The 22,567-nt window shown below is 41.0% G+C and overlaps 1 protein-coding gene across 2 annotated transcripts; it reads left to right on the top strand.

The window, feature by feature from the left end:
- The first annotated feature begins 553 nt into the window (after positions 1–553).
- Positions 554–20,682, top strand: LOC128762645 (aryl hydrocarbon receptor-like). 2 transcript variants are annotated; one of them, XM_053871061.1, is made up of 11 exons: positions 554–1,027; positions 2,675–2,862; positions 6,351–6,463; positions 8,917–9,006; positions 9,739–9,859; positions 10,532–10,659; positions 14,649–14,848; positions 14,925–15,034; positions 15,638–15,779; positions 15,849–17,055; positions 18,762–20,682. In XM_053871061.1, the coding sequence occupies exons 1-11, from the start codon at positions 987–989 to the stop codon at positions 18,912–18,914; spliced, it is 2,493 nt and encodes an 830-aa protein (XP_053727036.1). In that variant the 5' UTR covers positions 554–986; the 3' UTR covers positions 18,915–20,682. The 2 variants fall into 2 exon arrangements, with proteins under 2 accessions (XP_053727036.1, XP_053727027.1); XM_053871052.1 differs by having other exon boundaries at positions 9,739–9,862.
- The last annotated feature ends 1,885 nt before the right edge of the window (positions 20,683–22,567 follow it).

Here is a 22,567-nt window from a genome sequence, read left to right as displayed (position 1 = left end):
GTTAAATAACCGGAGATTTGTCCATGTTTATTTAAAGCAAGCTGTATGACAACTTCTAATGAGTTTCAAAAACCTTCAGGTAATAAATGAAAATGATGTAGAAGGCCATTTGCTGGCTTTAAAACTGAAAGGGTTTCAGAATGGATTGATTTACTTACGACTGTAATATCGTTTGAATCCGCCAGATGGGAGTGTGGCGTTCTTTTTTGATTTACGGTGTCGTGAACCACGCTTTTTATATCTTTATCAAAAGTCTAAGACCAGTGTCTATGAAGAATTTGCTAAGAAAGACATCAGTAAATAATATTATTAAATAAACAATGAAATAAGTTAAATTAAACACATGCAATACAGTGACATAGCCGTATGTTTTTATTCTGCTTCTGGTGTTTTTTTTTAGGTATTAGTCTTCGGTATTAGGGGTAAGTATTTGCCATCGATGCTATACCTATTTTTAATTCTCCATAACTTTTATTTGACCAGCTGCGCGCTCCCGACACTAAATCAGTGCTATTCGTCGTGAAGCGCGCCCCCGCCGCGCAGACGTCCTGAGCCAGATGAAGTTGAGGAGGACCGTGTGAGGACGAGGACTGCCAGTGGGGTTGTTCGAATCCTTAGCCGTTTCAAAGTGATATATATATATATCTATATAACCTTGGTCCGAATTTATTTGACTTCAGTTCTATTTCGACGCGGTGGCGCGCAGGCATGAACGCGGGTAGTTTGTGGACCACCATTCGTCTTGGATTTAATTTGATAGAACTTAATCTCTCCGACTAGTGTCGCTTTAAAATGTTAAAATATCTTATTTGAGCGCTCAAAAATGCTCCCCGTTTTCATTTGTACTCGGTGTAGCAACATAGCCGGTGAGACAGACGACTAGCTACAGCTAATGGAGACGTCAATCACATGCTCCTCCGCTGTTGCTCTTGACCGGTTCTGCTGGACACTATTGGACCTTCAACTGTGACCGAACCGGAGTCAACATGTACGCGGGGCGAAAACGAAGGAAACCCGCCCAAAAGGGGTAAGAAGCTGACTTATTTCCTGCTGTTTTTTCGAGGAACAACAGTATAGAAAATCCGACGTCAAATCCATTAGCATTAACACGCCTGACGTTTACTTGTTATTACAATTCTGTGAATCAAATTGTATTGATTTATTTTTGTTTAATTCAAATGAAAAATGGCCGGGTTTGTAAACTCCCAATATTTTGTCAAAGAAGATTAAGTTTAAGCTATATTTTCGTTGAAAATATTGTCTGAAAATGATCTGTGAACATCCGTCAATATGATGTAAAACTAGGGAAAATGTAAATATTCATGTCAATGGAATGTTATTTATTCCCCCGATCCATTTTTAAAGGCGAAACGAGAGGCGATAATCACTCAGGGAAATGCTTTTTGTAGACATTAATAGCTTGTGAGTGTGTTCCGTGTTTTACGTTTTTGGCTGAAATAAAACATCGAAAAGGTCAACCGTCTTTAGGTGTGGCTGCCTCTGTCCATGAGAAGAGTGAGGCAACTGCCTGTGCAAAATTTGTTCGCATAACTGTCAAGCTAATGCTTATCTTAAATGTTGATTTTTATAGAATGTTGGCTTACAAGGTACCTTTCCTTTTTTCCCCCACATTTCATGAACCCTGACAATTCCCAGAAAACATACCCTAAATATATGCAACACACAAACACACTGAAATCCTATTATTGCTTGGAAGTTATTGTTTCAAGAAAACAATAATAATAATAATAATTATTATATATTTACTAGTGGTGGGACTTTAACAAATTAAAATATTTTAATTTAATTTAATTTAATGTAACAGTTTGCTCTCCAGACAACACACAACCTTTGTAAGTGCAGGAGTTCCTGGTTCACTGATCACACTGATGCACAAGACATGTCACAGCTAGGGTGATAACAACAAACATGGAGGAATCCCTGAACAAAAGCAAACGAAAGCATGTTGCAAGCTGTTTGCTTTTGTTTGCTTTTGTTCAGGGATGTTTTTCGCTACACAATGACCAGGGTTTCCGCTACTCTGATTGTATTTGAAATTCTTATAAAATTGAAATTATTATACAAATAATATTTTCAAGACATTGAAAGAGCTTGAGTTTAAATAAGGTGATATAAAAACTAGAATATAGCCACCATCATGATTTATTGTGAAAAATAAACAATATTTTGTTGTTTAGATCTATGTATGGATCCATCATTTGATGCAGTAATATACCAAATTCTTTCAAATTGAAAAATGTGGCTTCTTGTGGCAAATATTCTTATCCCATTAAACTACGATTACTTGAAATTAATTAATCACAAAGAGAAAATTTTTTAAATCGAATCCCACCCTTAATATTTGTGTTTAATTAATGTGCCAAGGACTACAGTTAAGACAAAATGAAATTGTGTTATGTATATTTTGGTAAATTACAGATGTTTTACCATATGTCAAATATAAAATTAGATGAATAAACAGGGTTTAAAACACCAATCAAAAAAAATTGCAAAATCTCGAACCATGGCCAAAATAAAAAAAAAATAAATAAGTAAAGGTAAAATAAAAATTGACAGGGAATGTTTTTTTCAATTAAACTCACGGTTCATCCGAATTTAAATCATGGTCAATGTATTAAATATATTTGAAAGTACCTTCTTGTTGCTTATACAGGGTTAAAGCGACTCCTGCAGAGGGGGCCAAGTCCAACCCCTCCAAGCGGCACCGGGACCGTCTGAACTCAGAGCTGGACCGATTGGCCAGTCTACTGCCCTTCCCTGAGGAAGTGGTGTCCAGTTTGGATAAACTGTCTATCCTGCGTCTTAGCGTCAGCTTCCTGCGGAACAAGAGCTTCTTCTCAGGTAACAAAAATTACAGTTAAAACACTGTACACGTTTCTTAGAATCACCTGTTCACAATAATATAAAATATATATACTTTTGCTGTGAGATGCACTCTCAGATGAGAAAAAGGGGGGACTGTTCTCCTCAGAAAAATCTCCAAATTAACAATGTATTAATATCAATAAAACTGATAATAATGTTGGCCATTATGATGCATTTAAGTTTCAGTGAAAAATAATTTAAAAAAACCCAATGATAATTAATAACAATAATTTTAAATAACAAGAAAATAAATTAGATGAGATATTCTGATTAGATTAGATATATTAGATATTGGATTTATAATCTGCCTAGGTGAAACTGTAGAAAAAAGGATGCATGAAAAGACGAGAGCCGAGTGAGAGTTGTAGTGGTGTTGCAGATTAGTAAATAAATCAGTTGTGCTGGTTGGATGATGGTGCATGAAACATCACTGCACTTCTGTTCTGCATTGTTTATCACTGGTGTGCTTTAAAAGCACATTCAAATAAGCGCTTTAATGTACTTACTTTGTGTTTCATTTAAAAGTATTTTTGTAACATTTGCAAAAATTACCAGAATATTTTACAGATTATTTATCTCAAAATGACTCACTGTACACAAGTTCTGTTGTGTAGCTTGTTTAAACCCTTGCGTGAAGAACATCTCAAGTGAAGAAGAAACTGTCTTCATCACATGATTCGTCAGACCCTCCCACCCCCTGACCAGATGAAGGGGACCCTCCTTGTTAACATAGCTGGGGTCACTCGTCTGGCCTTCAGCCTCCAGACGACCCTCTGTGGTGGTGGCGGTGGTTTGTGGTGGGGGTGGGTCCATACAGAGCTGGAAGGAGGAGCTTGCTGACGAGAGCCCCTCAGAGTTGAAGAGGATAATCCATGCAAGGCCCGTTTACTCAGCCCACTCCTAAAGTCCAGATTTAACTCCCAAAGTCCAGATTTACAAATGACAGAATTTGTGTAGAGAGCCCCAACAGCCAAGACTATGTTGGCGGCCGACCAGGATTAAGTGTATTAGTATTGTGGACGTTGTGCAATCAGGAAATCATTTTGAGTTTAACCTTTGTCTCGTTTGAATTGAACTAATTCTGAGAGTTTTCTTTGGGCCATATACAGATATATTGGCTTTGAGTGCAACCTTCCCCTATATTTAGAGTTTCAGCTAATATTTGCTTTTTGGTTTTGTCCCCTGAATTCAATTTAATCACTACCAGAAAATAGCTGCTTGTTTACAATTTGCTTTGTTTTGTCAGTGACAGCCATTTAGCATTTGGAGATTATTTGCCTGATTTAAATAGAAGTGAAAAATAACTGAGGCTGAATTATTCCTTCAAACATGTCAGCACTTTTGTCAGCATAATTTATGGTCATAGCTTTGTCCAACATTCACATGGGTTCGGGATTCAGCAAGGTGTTGGGCAGCAGTGTCCCAGTTTGGACAAGACATATGACTAACACAAGAATGAAAGAGTCATCAACGAAGAAACGTATGTCTTTTTTTGTGTGTGCGTGTCTGTGTGTGTGTTCACATCTGTTTGCAGCCATCTGCCCTGCACTCAGAACAGATTAGAGGTTCTTTCAGAACAGTTCAGCTGCATTGTTTGTTTATTGTAATGCATTTTTCAAACAAGATATTTTCTGTTTAATCCTGCAATACCTAGTTATGGACAGTGAGAAGACTAACCCACAGACCTTTGTGGAGTTCTAAAGCATTTGATCAGCTATTTCATTAACTGCTTTGAAATAATTGAAAAAAAATCTATCTATCCAGCTACGTAACCAAAAATGTCAGCTTACATTCAAGAGCCTGTCTGCAAGGATTTTTTCAGGATTGTGATTAAAGAGGTGTTTTGAATCGATCCTTTGTGTAGAACGTGAAGAAAAATATGCTCGGAACTGAAGTGGCAGCGTGATTTAGTGTGATCTGAACTTGACTGCTATCTTACATCACAAACATGTTCTGACATCTAGAATTCACCACAGTTTTCTGTCTCAATGGCTCTCTTTGTCAAGTAGAGTTTTGCCAATTTTTCCAGTCGATCCCCCCTCCTCTGTCTTCCCCCAGCACTTGTCTCAATCCTTCATAATTAATCCTAATCTGCAGAGAGACTCGAAAGATCTCATCAAGAGTCAATGTGAATAAGTTTGACATTTCAAACTGTAACTTGCTTTGCCAGCAGATCAGGCCCTTCTGGAATAAAGGCTCAATTTATCGCTGTTGATAGTGAAACAATTTATGGACTCGATCCCTTGGCCTGTGTATTGTCCAGCCTGGTTCGACAACTCTTCTTCTATTAATGTCTCCAGAGAGTGTCTGCTTCACTAGCTTTGTCCAAGGGGTCAAAGTTCAGGGAGATGCCTCTTCATGAGGTCCCCACATGTTGTCAGTTTAGTTTGGCTTTCGCTTTTAAAGCCGTTCATCTTGTGATTTATGACATGCATTTATATAGTAAGAACGTGTTTTTAAAGAGGGTGAAGGCTGTATGCACTTTTCTTCTATTATACTATAAATTAAAGTTCCCTTGGTTAGTCACTCAAGCCAATGCCTGAAGTTTTCAGTTATATGATATAGCTATATGATACTGAATAACCTTTATTTTTTAGAGATAATTACGTTTTTTCAATTGATCCATTTTAACTAGCTGAGGGAAGTACTGTAGAATGATACAGTACATTTGAAGTATTTTGTACAAAATATTACTCCAACCAAAGAAATGAGAATTTATCCCAGTAATAAAGTTTGGTGACAACAGATGGTACCAGAATTAGAGAAGACAATCGTCTTAACATCCAGGAGTGAGGAGGCATTTTTTTCCCTGAAAAGAATTTTTGCAACTGTTAACATGAAAGCAATAAAACACACTGCTTGAGTACCTACAGTGAAACTCACAGGCACAGTTATGCCCCATGTTTGTAGTTCTTTGGAGTTTAACAGATCATTGTCAGTGAGGCAGCTCACTTTAAGTTAAATAATGAACAATAAAAAAATATATTTTGATGTGAAGCTGCTCCATCTGTATGTGAGATTTAATTACTGAAGAGAAAAAAAAAACAGCACAGGCACATCTCTCTATTCCACAGTTTGCAGTGAACTCGCACAGTAGCTGACTGTGAAGAAAACGTGAAGCTCAGTCTCAGCTCTTCTATTGGTCATCATCTCTGCAATTTGCGGTCCGTCAAACACAATGGTATCGGAGCACAATATCAATACTGGCTGGGATGTGTTCCATCCCTATATTTAATATGATACATTTTGCAGGATGAAATGTACATCCATTATTTATTTATAATATTAGTAATGGTAGTGTACTGTACAAAAAATCTGAACTGAACTTTTTTCAGGTGATAGATTCTTTGTACTCAGCTATGACAGGCATAATATAAAAAGCAACGTGTTACCAAAAATGTTTTACTTTAATTTTACTTTAATAATAAAACAACTTTAATTTTCCTTCTTCCCTATTTGTGAAGTTGCCCTCAATAGGCAGCAATCCAGCGGTGAGACCAGGAATGATGCTCATTCTAACCAGAAGACATCGGGGCAGAGCCACGGCTGCCTCTCAGAGGGAGAGTTTCTGCTCCAGGTACCGAACACTAGTACTTACCAACAGTCATGTATCTGTGCATATGGGTGCATAATAATGCTCATTGTTATTGTAGGTATAATTACAGGTATATGTGACGTGTACAGTACTTTGTAATTGACATTCCCAGGAGACTAATGTTACTAGCCTCCTCAAATTGCTTTTCTGGGGAGCCACAGAAGTGGTACTCTGAGTAGCATCTGGATGACCCTGTGGAGCACCTCATTTGATGCTGACACCATGAGTTCTGTGTTGAATAATGTAGTTTATGTGCACAGTACTCCCTCACTAGATCATAAATCTTCTGTCACTGGCTCAATGGACCACTGATTAATGTACAATATATTTATTTCATAACTTGATCTCGGGGGTCAATTTTCTTAGGATTTTTAGAAAATATGTTTTTGGCCTTAAATTAAGTATTTAAGGATGCTGTTTTTAATGTTTTATCAAGGTTCACTATAAAGAGTGAAGATGCTGTCAGTGATATGAATACATTTAAATAGAATGGTATTACCAAAAAAGAGTTATTTACTGTCTGTATTCTCTGGTTGGAGTGGGAATGAGTGCGTGGTGAGGTGACACTTGTGTCATATGCTTTGCGACATCACAACTGGTAAAATCTGAACAATTCAAGTGAGACTTCCAGAGTGCTTTCATAAATCCTAACGCAAAAATGCAATAAAAGCTTCATGTCATGTTCTACCTGCATGATGTCGTGAGATGCAAAATTACCAAAATATCATCAGAAGTCAGTTTTACGATGATATGGGACCTATAAATGCGCTAACTTGGCTCTAGCTTGTGGGTCTCTATTCCTGGAGGTCAACACTGTTACCCTGATGGCCACCATCTCCTACTGCTTTAGATTCCAACTTCTTCAATATTAACCTCCACTACCTCTACTCTTTTTATCACCACCACTGTCTTTTTCACCCCTCCTCAACCTCAATTCTGCAACTGAAGCTAGTAAAAGGAGTATGTGGAGAAGGAAAGGGGTGGGAAGGTACAACAGGGGGTGAGAGAGAGATATGGATGTGAGAGTACAGAGGGCAGCAGGTTCTTGTCTTTAGATGCTCTCCTCCATTACAGACACTGATCTATGAATTATACAAAAACACTGGACATCAATTATTCAGCTCTTGTGTGTGCGTGCGCTTGCGTGCATGTGTGGGTATGTAGCAAACTATTCATTAGTTTAAGTGTTAGATTAGCAGCAGCTGTTTCCAATTATGTCCTGTTTGTAGTGTCATTCTGTGAATACAAACACACACCATCTTTGTGGGGAGAGCTCATTGCCATCATGCTTCGACCAGCCTTTCATCCTTAACTTAACCATCCAAAACAAATGGCTAACCTTAACCAGGACTCTGAACCAAACCTGAACCTAATTATAATGGTCTTGACGTTTTGAAGACTGAACATTGTGGGGACCAGTAAAAATGTCCCCACACAAAAGTGTGTTTCCAAGAATTGGTCCCCACAAGTATAGTTATGCAAGGCACACACTCACACTTGCAAGTCAGATGTTGACAGACCATGAGAGTGGGAGTGTTTTTATGCAGAAAGAGGAATGTCTAGTAAATATTTATACTCCATCTTGGCTCATGTGTGGGTTTGTTTTTAGTCGTGCTGTTGTGACACTGGAGGATGCTGTCTGTTCATGTGTTTACATGACATCATGGTCATTCACCCTGATCTTTCATTTACAGAAAATGACCCCAAACCAATTTGTTTATTTACTACAAATGATTGTTCTAATAATGTATAATTTACACTATTTTGTATAGATGTTTACAGGAAATGGCAGTTAAGAGTGAAGTCACAGTTTCTTTACATCACTGTGAAATGGCTGTCTTTACACTGACTTCACCCATTCAGGTGCACGCATGTGAGACTTCTGTTTTAGAATAACCTTTATTCATTAAGCCCTCTTGCTTTAAGGGAGAAAATGTGTTTCAGACTACAAGTTTAAAAGTGGCGGAGTGTTGAAGAGCTGCCACTCGTCTTGGGCGAGGTGTGGGCGGGTGCTGGCAGGATGCTGGGGATACTGTCATCACCTCGCCATCAAGCCCTCAGGCAGGGCAGTGGGGAGCAGCCTTCCAGCCTGGCTGCTCCCCTCCATGACTTCCATCTGAACGTCTCATCTTGTTCCTCCTCAAGCAGAACTGTCATTTGCAGTTTTCCTGATGCTCCATTATCTTACAAGTAGAAAATAAGCCGGGAGTTTTGTTGATTAACAGATGATTCAACACATTATTTTCTGGGAGAACTTGACTCAGTGTTCAGGTTTAGTCCCAAAGCTGCTTAGAAGTTAGCTGCCATGTTGTGATTCAATCCAGATTCTTTTGTCTGGATGTCTTCAGTAATCTATATCAGGCCAGAAAAATAGTGATATTTGTTTTACAGTCATTGATCATCCTATGGTAATGTGTTTTTTTTTATTCCACCAGGCTCTGAATGGCTTCGTCTTGGTAGTAACAGCAGACGGAATCATCTTCTATTGCTCAAACACAATCCAGGATTATCTGGGCTTCCATCAGGTGACACATGCTGCACCCACAGACACTGATCGACAAATGTCAAGATTGGATGTCTTGCAGCAAAATACACATCACTGCAAAATGTGTGAAACTACAGATTCTGGTGCACAATCCAGATTCATGAGTCCAGATGTGTGAGTGACAAGTGTTTTTTTGACTCTGACATTTTGTAAAATTAAAATGTGCGGAAAAAGAAGGAGAATCAATTTGAAGACCAGCCATGGAAACATTGAACAACATTCATGTCACCTCCCTCCCTACGGTAAAAGAGTGCCTGCTTGTGGACATATGGGAAGACCTAATCTCTCTGTGGAGAATGTGATAATGAATTAGCCGGTCTAAACGTCTCTCGCACTCACACTCACATGAAGGACTTTCAGCTGCTAACTGCTGCTTCTCCTCTGGGCAGCCCGGCCTCATCAGGCTAACAAATGGAAATCTGCGGCGACGTTGCCATTTCCACTCACAAACATAGTGAAGAACAAATCACCGGGTGGATCTTGGGAGCAGCGAGGTGGCACCAAAACATTTCAGATGTGATGAGAAAGACTAGACAAAGATTAGACAAATCAAAACATGCACTGCATTCAAAAACCCAAATGGTCTACTGTTGTCGTGTCACTAACTCGTAAAATGATTCATTCAAGTCTTTCTGGCTCTTTTGCAGTTGTAAGATTATTTTGTGATATCTCTTTTTAGAATAATTAATTGTCTGTTATTTTCTCGTACAAGACTGATGTGATGCACCAGAGTGTGTTTGACATGATCCACACTGAAGACCAGCAGGAGTTCAGGAGGAACCTAAACTGGACCATGAACCCAGAGGCTGTGTCAGGAACCCCTGCAGACTCAGGTGGTCAGTCTACATTTAAATTATTAGTTTCTTCAGTTAGCACATCTCACATCGTAATAGAGTGACTCTGCATCAAAATTGACCCTGAAATGTTTATATTTTCAAAGTTACGTCTAATTAAAGGTTACAAAATGGCCATCTTGCTCAACACACCCCATCATCCTGTCACCTGTGTACAACTGTTACTTTTTTGTTAGTGTAATGCTGAAAGCACGAGACATCTCACTCGCGGCTGAGGCTTACAGTGCATCCTTACTGGTAACAGGAATGACCAAAGGCAAAAAGCATTTTGTGGAGGCGCCATATTTATTATTTTTAAATATAAATTTCTTGAAATGGATGAATATTGTTCTTTCACAATTCAGTATATGTCAAGGTCATTTTTCTTCTTGCTAGCCCTGAAGATAAGGCTTGGAAATGCATAATTGGGCCCCTTGAATAAGGTGGTTCACATTTTTATGAACAATGACTTACATTCCATACACAGAAGCATTGTACACGCACCCGCGCACACACACACACACACACACACACACACACACACACACACACACACACACACACACACACACAAAACTGTCCACTATTCTCTAAGGCTAATTCTGTCTGTCTATCTATGTCTGTGCATAAGCAGTATGTCTGTTCATAGAGTCATGGTTCTGGTGTGTGTAGGTGGTGGGCCAACATCTTTGTCGTTGGTCGACGTTCATCCTGACCATCAACCGCCTGAGAACTCTTTCCTGGAGCGATGCTTTGTGTGCCGCTTCCGCTGTCTTTTGGACAACTCATCCGGCTTCCTGGTGAGGACACCACATTTTTTGCCATTTACAGTATAACTTCTTTTGCCTTCAAGCCACTGGCTCCTGGAAATGTTTTGGGCCTGGCAGACAGTACTGGTAGAATGGCGTGCCACCTCAGAGTCCCTCAGGATCAGAAGCCACCATTTACTTGTGTAATCCGCCTTAAGAGCCTCAGGGTCGTGGGGAAAAGGGTCTTAATCCTCCTACCACCCAGAGCACACGGGAACAGACTGTTTGGTTGGAAGGTTTGGTTCAGACTCAGTCAAAATTAGCGCGTCTTTCATGAGCCACTCTATTCTCATAAAACAGTGACGTTTGTTGGAACTACGTTATCTTGTTCGCATAAATCGTAAAAAGGCTATTGCAGTGGTAGTGACAATGTGTTTTTGACATTGCTATGTCTGAACCTTTAAGCTGCAGATTTTGGAAAAACTGTCAGAACCCGTGAGTGCAATAACTCCACTTTCATCTGTAGCTTCAATCACCAGGTATTCTCTCAGCAATATAATAAAACAGCTTTAACATATAGCGAAAAAGGCAGACAAAGCTGTAATTGATTTTACTTTGCAGTAGGACCGGAGAGGTATCAAACCTGTGAACCTTCCCATCGCAATTGCGTGAGCAGTAAGCCAGGGTCTCTGCTTGTGTCCCCTGGCTGCTGTGGCTTTGTTTTTTGTAATCCCTCCTGCTATTCGGGGCCAGATTCCTGACATCACCACTGCAGACCCTTAAACCCACCAAGGTCAATTAACCAGAGCTAATGGAGAGGCAGGGAGTGGGGGGTCTTCACGCGATATACCAGGGTGGCCAGCAGAGCGTTAAGAGTGTTTTTAGGTTTTAAACCTCCCCAATGGCTGCTGCAGCTGTCAGACGAAAAGCCTCACAGGTAGTACTATGTTTTTAGCCAAAATATGGATTGAGTCAAAGCAACTGCAGTCTGGAAATATTGTCAATTTACTTTCAGGTTTAGCTTTACCTAGGTTGTTCCAAGGTATGACTTAGATAAAGACTTGTGCTCTGACTTACAATCCTAGTTTGAAATCCTGAATACACAAAGACTTATTTTGTCTACAGAGCAGCTTTGAATCTTGGTGAGAAGGTCCAATGTTATGCTCGCTTCAGGGGCTTTTGAATTTATATCAGAGCTAAGTGGAGCATCATGTTGTGCTTATCTTCATAATATAAATTACAGTACTGGCGAATGTATCATTTCTATTTGCCCTTCTGTTGGCTCTAGTCTGCATAGAAAATGTTCTCCTCCTCGACCACCCCCTGTGTTGTGATTGGTCAGTTGCAAAGCCTGCTACGAAACTGTGGACATTTGAATGGAGCTGGGAACCCTTATAAGATTCTCATGAATCTGATCCTACAATAGTTAGTTCCTCATGACCAGACTCCTCACAGTGCAACACGTGCCTACAGCATGTTGCAAGTGAATACATCCCTTAGCAATTCTACACACTAATGCACAAATTCACATTCGCTCACTGTCACAGAGATAAAGAAAGTGAATTAAAATTAAAATCATTTGTATATGGTCAGGAACTAAGCCAAGGATCAAATTAAGTACACTACAACTTCAAAAAGACAAGGGTGGATTGGCAGTACCAAATCTTAAAGAATACTTCTATGCTGCTCAACTAAGATACATTGTACAGTGGTGCTCCCCTGATTATGATGCAAAATGGAAAAGGATAGAGTCAAACTTGGGACAAGTGCGCTTGGAAACTATGTTGGTGGAAAGAAACCTGACAGAAGAAATACTAAAGAGCAACATATTAAAAGAAACATTTAAAATATGGCAACATGTGATGAGAAAGTATAATTTGGATGATGACTGCAAACTTTTAATCTGGCCATCCTCAAATTCTAAATTTATTCCAGCAAAATTAGATAGTACATTTGATAACTGGTGACATAAAGGGATTACTGCAATTTGTCAATTAGTAGTGGGTAACAACTTTAAAACATTTGAGAAAATTAAGAAAGAGTTCAAATTGGACAATGAAGATTTTTTCAGATACTTGCAGATTAGACATTTTTTCAACACTGACATTAGACACAAACTCTCTCCTGAAGGAAATGAAATTGTTCAGGTGTTTGTAGAGGCTTATAAAGAAGTACCTACAAAAATAGTCTCTAAAGTGTATGGGGGCTTACAGAAAAACAACGGTGCAAACACACTGTATGTTAAAACAAAATGGGAACAGGAGTTGGAAATCACAATATCTAAAAAAGAATGGGGTTTAATGTGCAATACACAACACAGTACTACAGCTTCGAGAAAATGGAGGGAATTTGGCTGGAAGACCTTGATAAGATTTTTCATCACACCGCATATGAGAGGCAAACAACTGGGAAAACCACAACAATGCTGGAGAAAATGTGGGCACATGAATGCTTCTCATTCACATATATTTTGGACCTGTATTAAAATACAAACGTTCTGGGACAAAGTTATAAATATTCTTGAGGAGATATTTGAATGTAATATTCTTAAGGACCCACAGATATGTTTGCTGGGACTCTTGCCCTCACAGGTGCAAAATGGTGATCAATATTTATTTAAAATCTTGATGCTTGCTGCTAAAAAAGCTATTACAAGGAACTGGATGAAAACTGATGGACCTGATGTACGAAGTTGGGCGGACATTATTGAAGAAATAAGGCAGATGGAGTATTTGACCTCTCTGTTGAGACTGAAAACTGGGTTATACACAAAAAGATGGACAAAGTGGAACATTTTTCAGCAAAGAAATCCAACCTTATCGTAATTATAAGTTATTGTAATATCCCCAATGTTTTTCTGTCCGTGTTTTATTTTTTTATTTTTTATTTTATTGTTCTCTGTCTTTTCTTACATGTTATAAACCATTGTATGTATCATTTTCAATCATAATGCCTGTATTTTGTAAAATTTAAAATTTGAAAAATAAACAGTTAAAAAAAAAAAAAAAAAAATTAAAATCATTTGGAACATGAATTTGAATGAAAGAAAAAAACAACTATCCTCATGACGATTACCGCTATTCACTAATGTTTGGAAACAAAACATATAGTTAGAAGAAAATGATTCACTGTTGCCGTAACATCTTTAACTGGACCCAGTGGATAGCATGTCACCACCACAGAGACGGTCAATTAAGATATTGAATCTGAACTTGAAATAGCAGCTCCTTCCACTCATTTCAACCTGTTTATTGTTTGTCATTCAGGATTGATGAAAAATGACCAACCATAGCAGCCAAGCCAACATCATTGAGTTGTATTGAGTTCAGGCAGACCATGACCACAACCATACACTGCGAAGAAGAATACACAGAATGAAGCAGTTCGATGAGAAGAGAAGTGAGGAAAATAGTGTTAAACTGACATGGGAAACTTGTTTCAATGATTTACATACATCGGTCTACAGATGAGAGGTCATCGTGGAATCACATACGGTTGAGGGTTCACTGATGATTCATTTATTTGGATTTCGGTGAAAATGATTGTCAGATTTCTCCAGTTGGTGTGTTTCGATGTACTGTCTACAATAAATACAGGTCTGTTTGCACGACGCTGCTTCTTCAAGCAGCGTCGTACAAACAGACCTGTATGATCTTCCTCGAAAATATACTAACTGTAGTCACATGACTTAGTCAAGGACACAATTACAGAGCGTCAGCGAGGTTTGAGACAGTGTTGAGATTGCCATACTAGTGAGCATCAAGCCCTCACAAGCCACCTTCTTGTGAGGACCTTTTGCTTTGTGAGGGAATTTTGGCCTGTCCCCACATGGCTTAGAGAGTTAAAACCGCCGTGAAAGTACAATATTATAATGGGTTTAAGATTAGTCTGGTTAAGGTAAGCTGTTTGTTGTGTTGGTTTACATGGTCCTCACTAAAATAGTGAAACATGAATTTGTGTGTCATCATTTAGGCTACAACAGAGCTGTGCTGTGACCTTAGGCCAGCCAACAAAAGTTCTTTGCCGTGTGCTTCTTCCAGGCACTTAACATCCAAGGTCGCCTCAAGTTTCTTCATGGTCAGAGTGGTAAGCGAAGTGTGGGCGGGGCTTCGCCTCAACTTGCACTTTTTGCTATTGCCACGCCCATGCAACCCCCTGCCATCCTGGAGATCAGGACCAAGAATATGATCTTTAGGACCAAGCACAAGCTGGACTTCACCCCCATGGCCTGTGATGCCAAGTATGTCATCATATACATCAACAATATTCACAGTTAGTAGTCTCAAAAGCTTATGTCGTTGCTGCCCCAACTTCAGGGGAAAGATTGTTTTAGGTTATACAGAGGCAGAGTTAAGGGTTCGAGGTTCTGGATACCAGTTCATCCATGCTGCTGACATGCTCTACTGTGCAGAAAACCACGTTAGAAGTAAGTCCCTTCTTCATTAACGTACATGTTTAAAATGTCTTTTCTGTGGTTTCTCCATCTGTCCAAAGAGATACTAACAGGTTTGCATTTGCATTGTTCTTTTTTGTTGACTTCAAATATATGACTGACAGAGTTTTATATTTATTGTAGATATTTTCTTTCCTTTCTTGGAGGGGCCAGTCTGGTTGACCTGTGTTTAAATGTCTGATCAAAAGCGTGAGAATTTAGCTTCAGCAGGGATTTCAAGAGGTGTGACCCATATGTGGCTCCACAATTTATCAACAATAAACACACAACAGCTCTGCTGATGCAGGAAATCTCTGACTGAGAGTCAACTGTCCTACTTAGCTTGTGTACCCGATGACCTGGTTAGATGTAACCATAGCAGCGAGAACGCCCTGATCGCTGCAGTCTGACACATGCATGTCGTCATGCATGCAGAGACCAAAGGATCCAACTGTGTTTGTCTCCACCAATGGTTTAAATTTAAATTACATTGATAAATATACACAAGCAATCTGGGAACATATATGGCATGGCTTGTTTAGATGTGTTCCAAATAAACTTGACAATCAGCTCTGAGTGAGTGTCCTTTGATTCTAGTGATGAAAACTGGGGAGAGTGGACTCACTGTGTTCCGCCTGCTCACCAAGGCCAACCACTGGAAGTGGGTCCAGGCCAATGCCAGACTTGTATACAAAAATGGCCAACCAGACTACATCATCGCCACCCAAAGGCCGCTGGCGTAAGTAGACTGTCGATTCTGTTGTGCATCTTTATGTCAATGATCTCTTCATGAGGACCACCAACACAGGGAAGAAGAAGGAGGTGAACATCTGAGAAAACGATCCATGCACCTTCCGTTCACCTTCGCCACTGGAGAGGCGCTTCTCTATCACACTGGTTATCCTCTGCATGGATTCCCTGATTCCACAAACCGCAAAACCAAAGCTAGCAACTCAAGAAAGAACTCTGGAGAAACACACTCATCCAGTGAAGCCAGTCCAAAGTCCCTCTTAGGAGCGCTGATGAGTCAGGATGAGTCTGTGTATGTATGCCAGCCAGACACTAAGACTGAGATGAACTGCAGCTTGTTTGCTGAACCAGTAGAAAAACTAGGTAGCTGGTTGGGGGACGAAAGCTGGCATGTTTTGACTGAGGGACGTGAGACAGGGGCTTGCAACAGCAGTCACAACCCTCTGCTCGCTTCACTTGACAATCTCTCTTTGGACGGAGATGAACTGTGCTCCAACAGTGAACTCTTCAACGCACTTGAAAACCTGGGCCTTAACGCTGAAGACCTGGAGCTTCTGCTACTGGATGAGAGAATGATTCAAGTGGAGGTGGATCCCAGCCACATCCCCACTCTTGGAGACCTCCTCAGCAACAACGAGATGCTCTCCTACATTCAAGGCTCAATAGTAACCAGGGGAGAGGAGTCTGAAACTGGAACTGGTCTTCAGAACACCTCAACAACAGCCTTAAACATTCCTCAGCATTTAGTGGCTCCTCCCATCGCACAGTTTTCCCAGCAGATGCAGCGACACATCCAAGCTGGTGAGCTAAGAAAAAGTCAGCAAACTGGTGACTGGAGCTTCCAAGGCGAAGACTTGCACCAACTCCCAGCCACTGTACCCTCACCACCATTTTACGAGGAACATAAAGCCCTGAATTCTTTGAGGGACTCAAGGCAAGAGTGGCTGCTTCCCCAGGGAAGTCCACCAATATCAAACCTGGGACAGTTTGGGCCCAAAGACAATTTTATACCAAAAGGACTTCATATGTGTCCCCCCAAAAAGGAGACTGGACATAGTGAGATTTGTCTTGCAACCTCCCTCCCGCTTTACCTCCAGGGTAACTCCACATTCCAGCAGCAGATGTTGCAGCAGGTGCCTACGTCTTGTTTGTCGGAGTGTCCGACTCAGAACTCAGCACTGGAGATTGAAGAATTATTAGCACTGTCTGATCCACAAGGGGAGACTGACAACCTGTTTAACTCCAGCTCACAAGATCTAGAGAAGGTGAGTTCTTCAACTGCCTGAACTGTTCCATTTATCTGGGCTTAAGTTGTGCTGTAGACAGGACCACCTAACTCGAGACAAGAGCCTACAGAGAGACTGAGTTCAAACCCAGAACAAGGAGCGGGAAGAGACCAAGACCCCGAACAATTGCCCTTGAAAGTCTTGGTCTTGGTCTCACTATGCTCTGTTGGTCTTTTTTTACAACACTAAGATTGAAAAATCTTGACCCTCGGTGGGGTTGTTTTTAGTTCTTTTAATTATCTTAACAACCGTTTGGGAAATGATTTGAGATGATCGTGTTCATCGGGCATTCAAGCCTGGTGGACGGTAATAACTCACAGTGCTCAGGTGGCAGCATGTGAGCATGTTAATCTTCCTCATGTGTGCAGCAGTCTTGGACGCATCCCCTGCACTGCTGCACCTCCATCGTTCGCCCTCATGGAAATAGATTTTTATTCCGAATCAGCAGGCAGCAGCCTCAGGCCTGCACACTGCAGACTAGACTGATGATGTGAGTGGACGCACTGTGTGACAGAGACGCAGCTGTAAATACTGTGGGAAAGAGTCGAGTGAATGAAACGTCTACATTTTCTAATGACAAAAATACATGCTTGCTGCCTCTTGGTTGGTTTATAATTCTCCAAAGACTGGAGGAGGAAACTAATGTGTTGGTGGTATCAAATCAATTTCCAGATCCCAGTGTCACGTAGCTCGAATCTGAAATGTATTTTTCTTTACATTTCAGTGTAACCGTTGGCTGTTTTCCAACACATCGGTTTTATTCTTGACAAGCTTTGTTGACGTCTTAGCTGCTGCATTTTTCTTCCACTGACATCACATTGGTCTGAGTATAGAAAGGTTTTTTTGCCATTTAAAAAAACTCCAAAATAACAGTTGGGTGGATGTTGCTATTGATATGAACAAAAAGCTTCCTCTCTTATAATGTTAGGTTCAGAACTTCAGATGTAATTTACTGAGCTGGCTCCGAAGACAAACTCCATTAGTCAGTGGATGTATTTCGTCATTAGGCTCTCCAGCATGACTGTGCTCTCTCAAGCATGAAGATCATTTCTGGTGTTCAGAGTTAAATTCAAACTGAGCGGCCACAAAAGAAGCTTTAATGAAATATGAGCAAATGTGCTAGAGAAAGAAAATAATTGTGGAGTAATGAATAGAATGGAGCCAGGGAGGGGCCTGAGTCAGACTGCATAGACATCCATTCATAGCTGCCCCACCCCGTCAGCCTCAACTGTTATTCTTCAGGGTCAGTGCCTGTTGCTAAAGAAAAACTAGTGTCAGGCGAATCAGTGGAGCATGATCGGCTCTGACCTACAATTTCACTGTAATCATTAACCAAAGCTGTGGAGGGAGGGGGAGGTAGGGGAGTTACAAGTCCGCTGGATTTTATATATATATATCTATATATATAGATATATATATATAGATGTAGATATATATAGATATAGATATATATTGACTGAAGTTCTTTCAATATAAGGTACATGAGCCAGTGCTTAACCCCCAAACACAGTGTCAGGTAGACCATGTGGAGGAGTTAGGTCACTGGCGCTCCTGCCTCACTCTGAGTCTTAATCTGTTTACAGGATTGTCTGACAATCCTTTGTCTTACGACAGCTTCGTGCTGATCCCGTTCTATTCTACCTGAGTCTTCCAGGTGTTGTAAATGTCTTTGGCTTTGTGTCCAGTTGGATAACGGCTGCCTGCTCAGTGATACCAATGCTACAAATGCAACCTACAACCGGAGCTGCCTCATGCCCAACAGCAACGCAGTGAGCGCCCCCCGCCCCACTGGACTTCCTGTGCTTCAGGACTCCCAGAAGTCGGGATACTTGCTCTGAAGGACCTGAAGATGCAGCAGTTCAGAAGAGCTATTCAGTCCCAAATCTCGCCTTCACTTTTGGTTTAATTGCTCATGACCCTGTGGGGTTTCCCCCCGGGATTCATTCGTTATGGCAGAGGCGCTGATCCACACCGTCCTGGCCTGTGTGTGTCTTGACTTTGATCCTCCTTGGCTGCGGTGAGCACAAGGCCTCAATTTTTGCCGTTGCAAGACCACAAATGGATCAATTCAGCTCAGTGCAGCCGGCGTGGCCCTTCTTCACCTACTGGCCTCCGCATGTCGATGCTAGCCGCCCGGTGTTTGTGTCTTTATATGCCAAGTGTAGCGTCTCAGGAGATGTAGCAAGAGACGGTCAGCAGAGGGGATGGCAGAGAGCAATTTTGGTGTGCAAATACCTCCGGTGGACAATTTATTCTGTCTCACTGAGTTTTTCTTCTTTTATGATTTATGTTGCTCTAAATTATTGTCCTGTATTTCAAAGAAGCTCACAGACTATTTTTGGGTCAGTGTCACATTATTTTGCGATACTAATCCTGTGATGTTATCATGTTATTTCATGATATTTTGCGTGTTAGCGCACCAGCTGGATGATTGGCTGCCGTGTGGGTCTGTGACGGTGTTGCTCGGCTGGTGATGGTTCATATACACGACAAGCCTCGACTCCCGTACTCACCTGTAGGCATGCAGAAGATTTTTGGCACTGAACTGATTATTCTGTCCCTTTTAATTTATTTTCCAAGCAAGCATCACTGAATAACATGGTACCATCACATGTCACATGTATGAAGGGAGCCGTAGTCTTTTTCTGGGTTGGACGTGCATCACCAAGTTCATCTTTGGAAGAGCATGTCGGGAGCAAGCTGTAATGCATTCAGTGTCTGGCCAACTTGCCCTGACCTCCCCCCCGAACGGATGTACTTGCACCCGCTGGTCCATTAGCCGCAAAATTGTAAATAATAGATGGACCGCAGACAGACTAGGAGGTGCATGAAGGTGCTGCCGGGCTGTTTTCCCCAAAGATCGTGACGACACGTTCCACTGAATCCATTGATAGTGATCTGATTCCTTACTATAAACTGAAGGTCTGAAAGCCAAACTCCTGCACAGCAGAGATTCATGTTACATCATGTTATTAATGACATCAAATGGAGCCAGAATTATTTGAAAAATCGTGGTAGCACTTGGAGCTTACAATGTGAGAAGCATTTATGTGTCACTCCTCACCAGCATTTAGCCACTATAGCACTCGAAAGAGGCGTATCTGGCAGTGTTTGTTACTTTAGAATGTCACTTCTTTCTGTTCAAGGTGCCCCAAAGTGTTTACTGTCCCAAGCTTGTTTGTTGTTACCTTCCGAGACAGAAGATTTAAAGCAGATCAAATGCTTTATAAACATGTATGAAAGATTTTAAAAAATGTGTGGTTATGTGTTTGAAATGAAGCACTAAAGAACAAAAGGCATTTCAAGATGTGTTGTTGTTATGCTGTTCTAATGTCAAGTCCAAATGATCTGGTGCCATAGTGGTGAGGCAGCACTCGCCGTTGTTTATTGACCTGCACTGAATAGGAAACCCCCCACATGCACTGAACACGCTGTCTAGTTTTGTATCTTAGTTGGTTTTCTCTCAAGCACAGAATTGATTTGTTGTTTTCAACATTGTAGCTCAACAGGATGTGTGTCCTGGAAATAAAGACTTGGTGCATTAAAAGTCTTTTTTTCTTCTCGGAGAACAGTTGTATAACCCACCATATAAATCTCTTCCTCACCCGTGTCCCTTCGGTGCCTGTGTTCATGGCAACAACCTCCAAGGTGACCTATATTTCCGACAAATAAATAATAAAATTGAGATAAACTTGACCCAGCCAGGAAGCGTCGTGATGTAAGACCACCAGCGATAACTAACAAACATTCTCTTCGATCACGTCTGTTGAAAGAAAAGTGGATCAAAGGTGAATAACCCAGAGTCCAGGGATCTGGATCACTAAAGCAAAGTTCACGTCGACCGCTGAGACTTATGTCGCCGAAGTGTTGCACGACATGCTGATAGTGACACTTCCAGCCACATACACAAACACACACTCCTCCACTGCTCTTAAGCTCTTTGCACCAGCAGACGTGTGAACACACTCCAACACTGGAACCATCAACATGGCTTTTTTTCCCTCATACAATACATTGTCTGAGCCACCTAAGATGCGCACAAGCAGCATGAGTGAATGGAAGGATCTGGCCAGGAGGACCCCAGTAGGATTTGGTGTCCTGATGAAGGGCGATGCCTCCTCTCAGGTGAAGTCCTTATGTCCTCCTGTACTGGTGCGGGTTTGTCCTGGTTGGCCGCTGCATGTCACCTGTGCAGCTGGGATAGTCTCCCTCCCGCCACTGCACACCCCAAGATCAGGAATGAGTTTTGTACACCAGTGCAGAGTCCCATCCTCTTGCCTTGGTCACCTCACTTTGCTTACTTCCATGCCATGGTCCTCCAGCAGTTTCTCAACCTCACCTTATTTTCTACTCATTTCTACTCACTTCACCACTCTAATGAAACCATTTCCTGATCCAAACCTTTGTCTTGGATCCAAAATACAAATGGATCCAGAAGAAAGCTTCCTGAATTTGATGGGAAAACTTGGTGTGGAGTGACATAAATATTATTATTATTATTATGTATTTATTATTATTATTATTAATAAATATGGTTTGAAATAAACACTGAACTTACTACAATTGTAGTGCAAAGGCAAGACTTGTTCAAATAATATAATTTAACTAAACACTAAATCTAAATATTAAAGGCCACAGGAAATGATAGATGGTGAGTAAAAAAAGTAAATAATACATAGTATGAAAAATATTTTCAACAAAATGAAGATGAATAAACAAAAGTGAAACACAAATACATCAGTTGTTGAGACTGATGAATTGCATACATAAACTTGGAGCTGAAATATTGCATCATAAACAGTTTTAGTTTCCCTCTGTCCTCTTAGTAGCTGCACACATAGAGGCACAGGGTCATACCGTCTCTTCTTTCAACATCTTTTTTCAGAAACCTTTGTTTGTCCTATGGCTTCACCTGCTCCTCACCTTCTTTACTGACTTGCCTCACCTCCCAACCCTCACACTCCACTCCTCTGCCTCCCTGTCTGAGTTTGAATCCCACTCTCAGAAGAAAATGATGCAACGTTCTATTTTTGAAATGAAATGGAAGCATTGGAGATGAATAATATTAGCAGGGTGCGAAAGTGAAACTGCAGCCTCTGCAGCGCTGCTGTTGCTGCTGCTGACCTTGCATCTTTTATGACGCTCCCCAAATCATTCATGAGAGTTTTTCTTCCCCCGCCGTCGCCAGCCGGTTAACTTTGCCCGCTTGTGACGTGATCAATCATCCGAGCTAGATGTTGTGTGTCCCACTTAAGCGGCCGGCGGCTCCACATGGACCGCTCCACCCAGGAGAACTCTATGTTCATGGGCCATGTGGAGAATCACGCTGAACAACAAGCAGCATCACATTGGTCATTACGTGTGTGTGAGTCTGCCTGCACTGTATGTGCACTGCAATGGACTGCTGACCTATGGTTACAGCACTCTGTGACCCCCTGAATGGGAATGACAAAAATGAAAATGAATGAACACAGATTAGAATTCTGTAGAG

Source organism: Synchiropus splendidus, chromosome 1 (genome assembly GCF_027744825.2).
Source record: "Synchiropus splendidus isolate RoL2022-P1 chromosome 1, RoL_Sspl_1.0, whole genome shotgun sequence".
Classification (NCBI taxonomy): domain Eukaryota; kingdom Metazoa; phylum Chordata; class Actinopteri; order Syngnathiformes; family Callionymidae; genus Synchiropus; species Synchiropus splendidus.
Note: the sequence above shows the minus strand (reverse complement) of the source record. Positions and strands in the feature narration are given on the sequence as shown.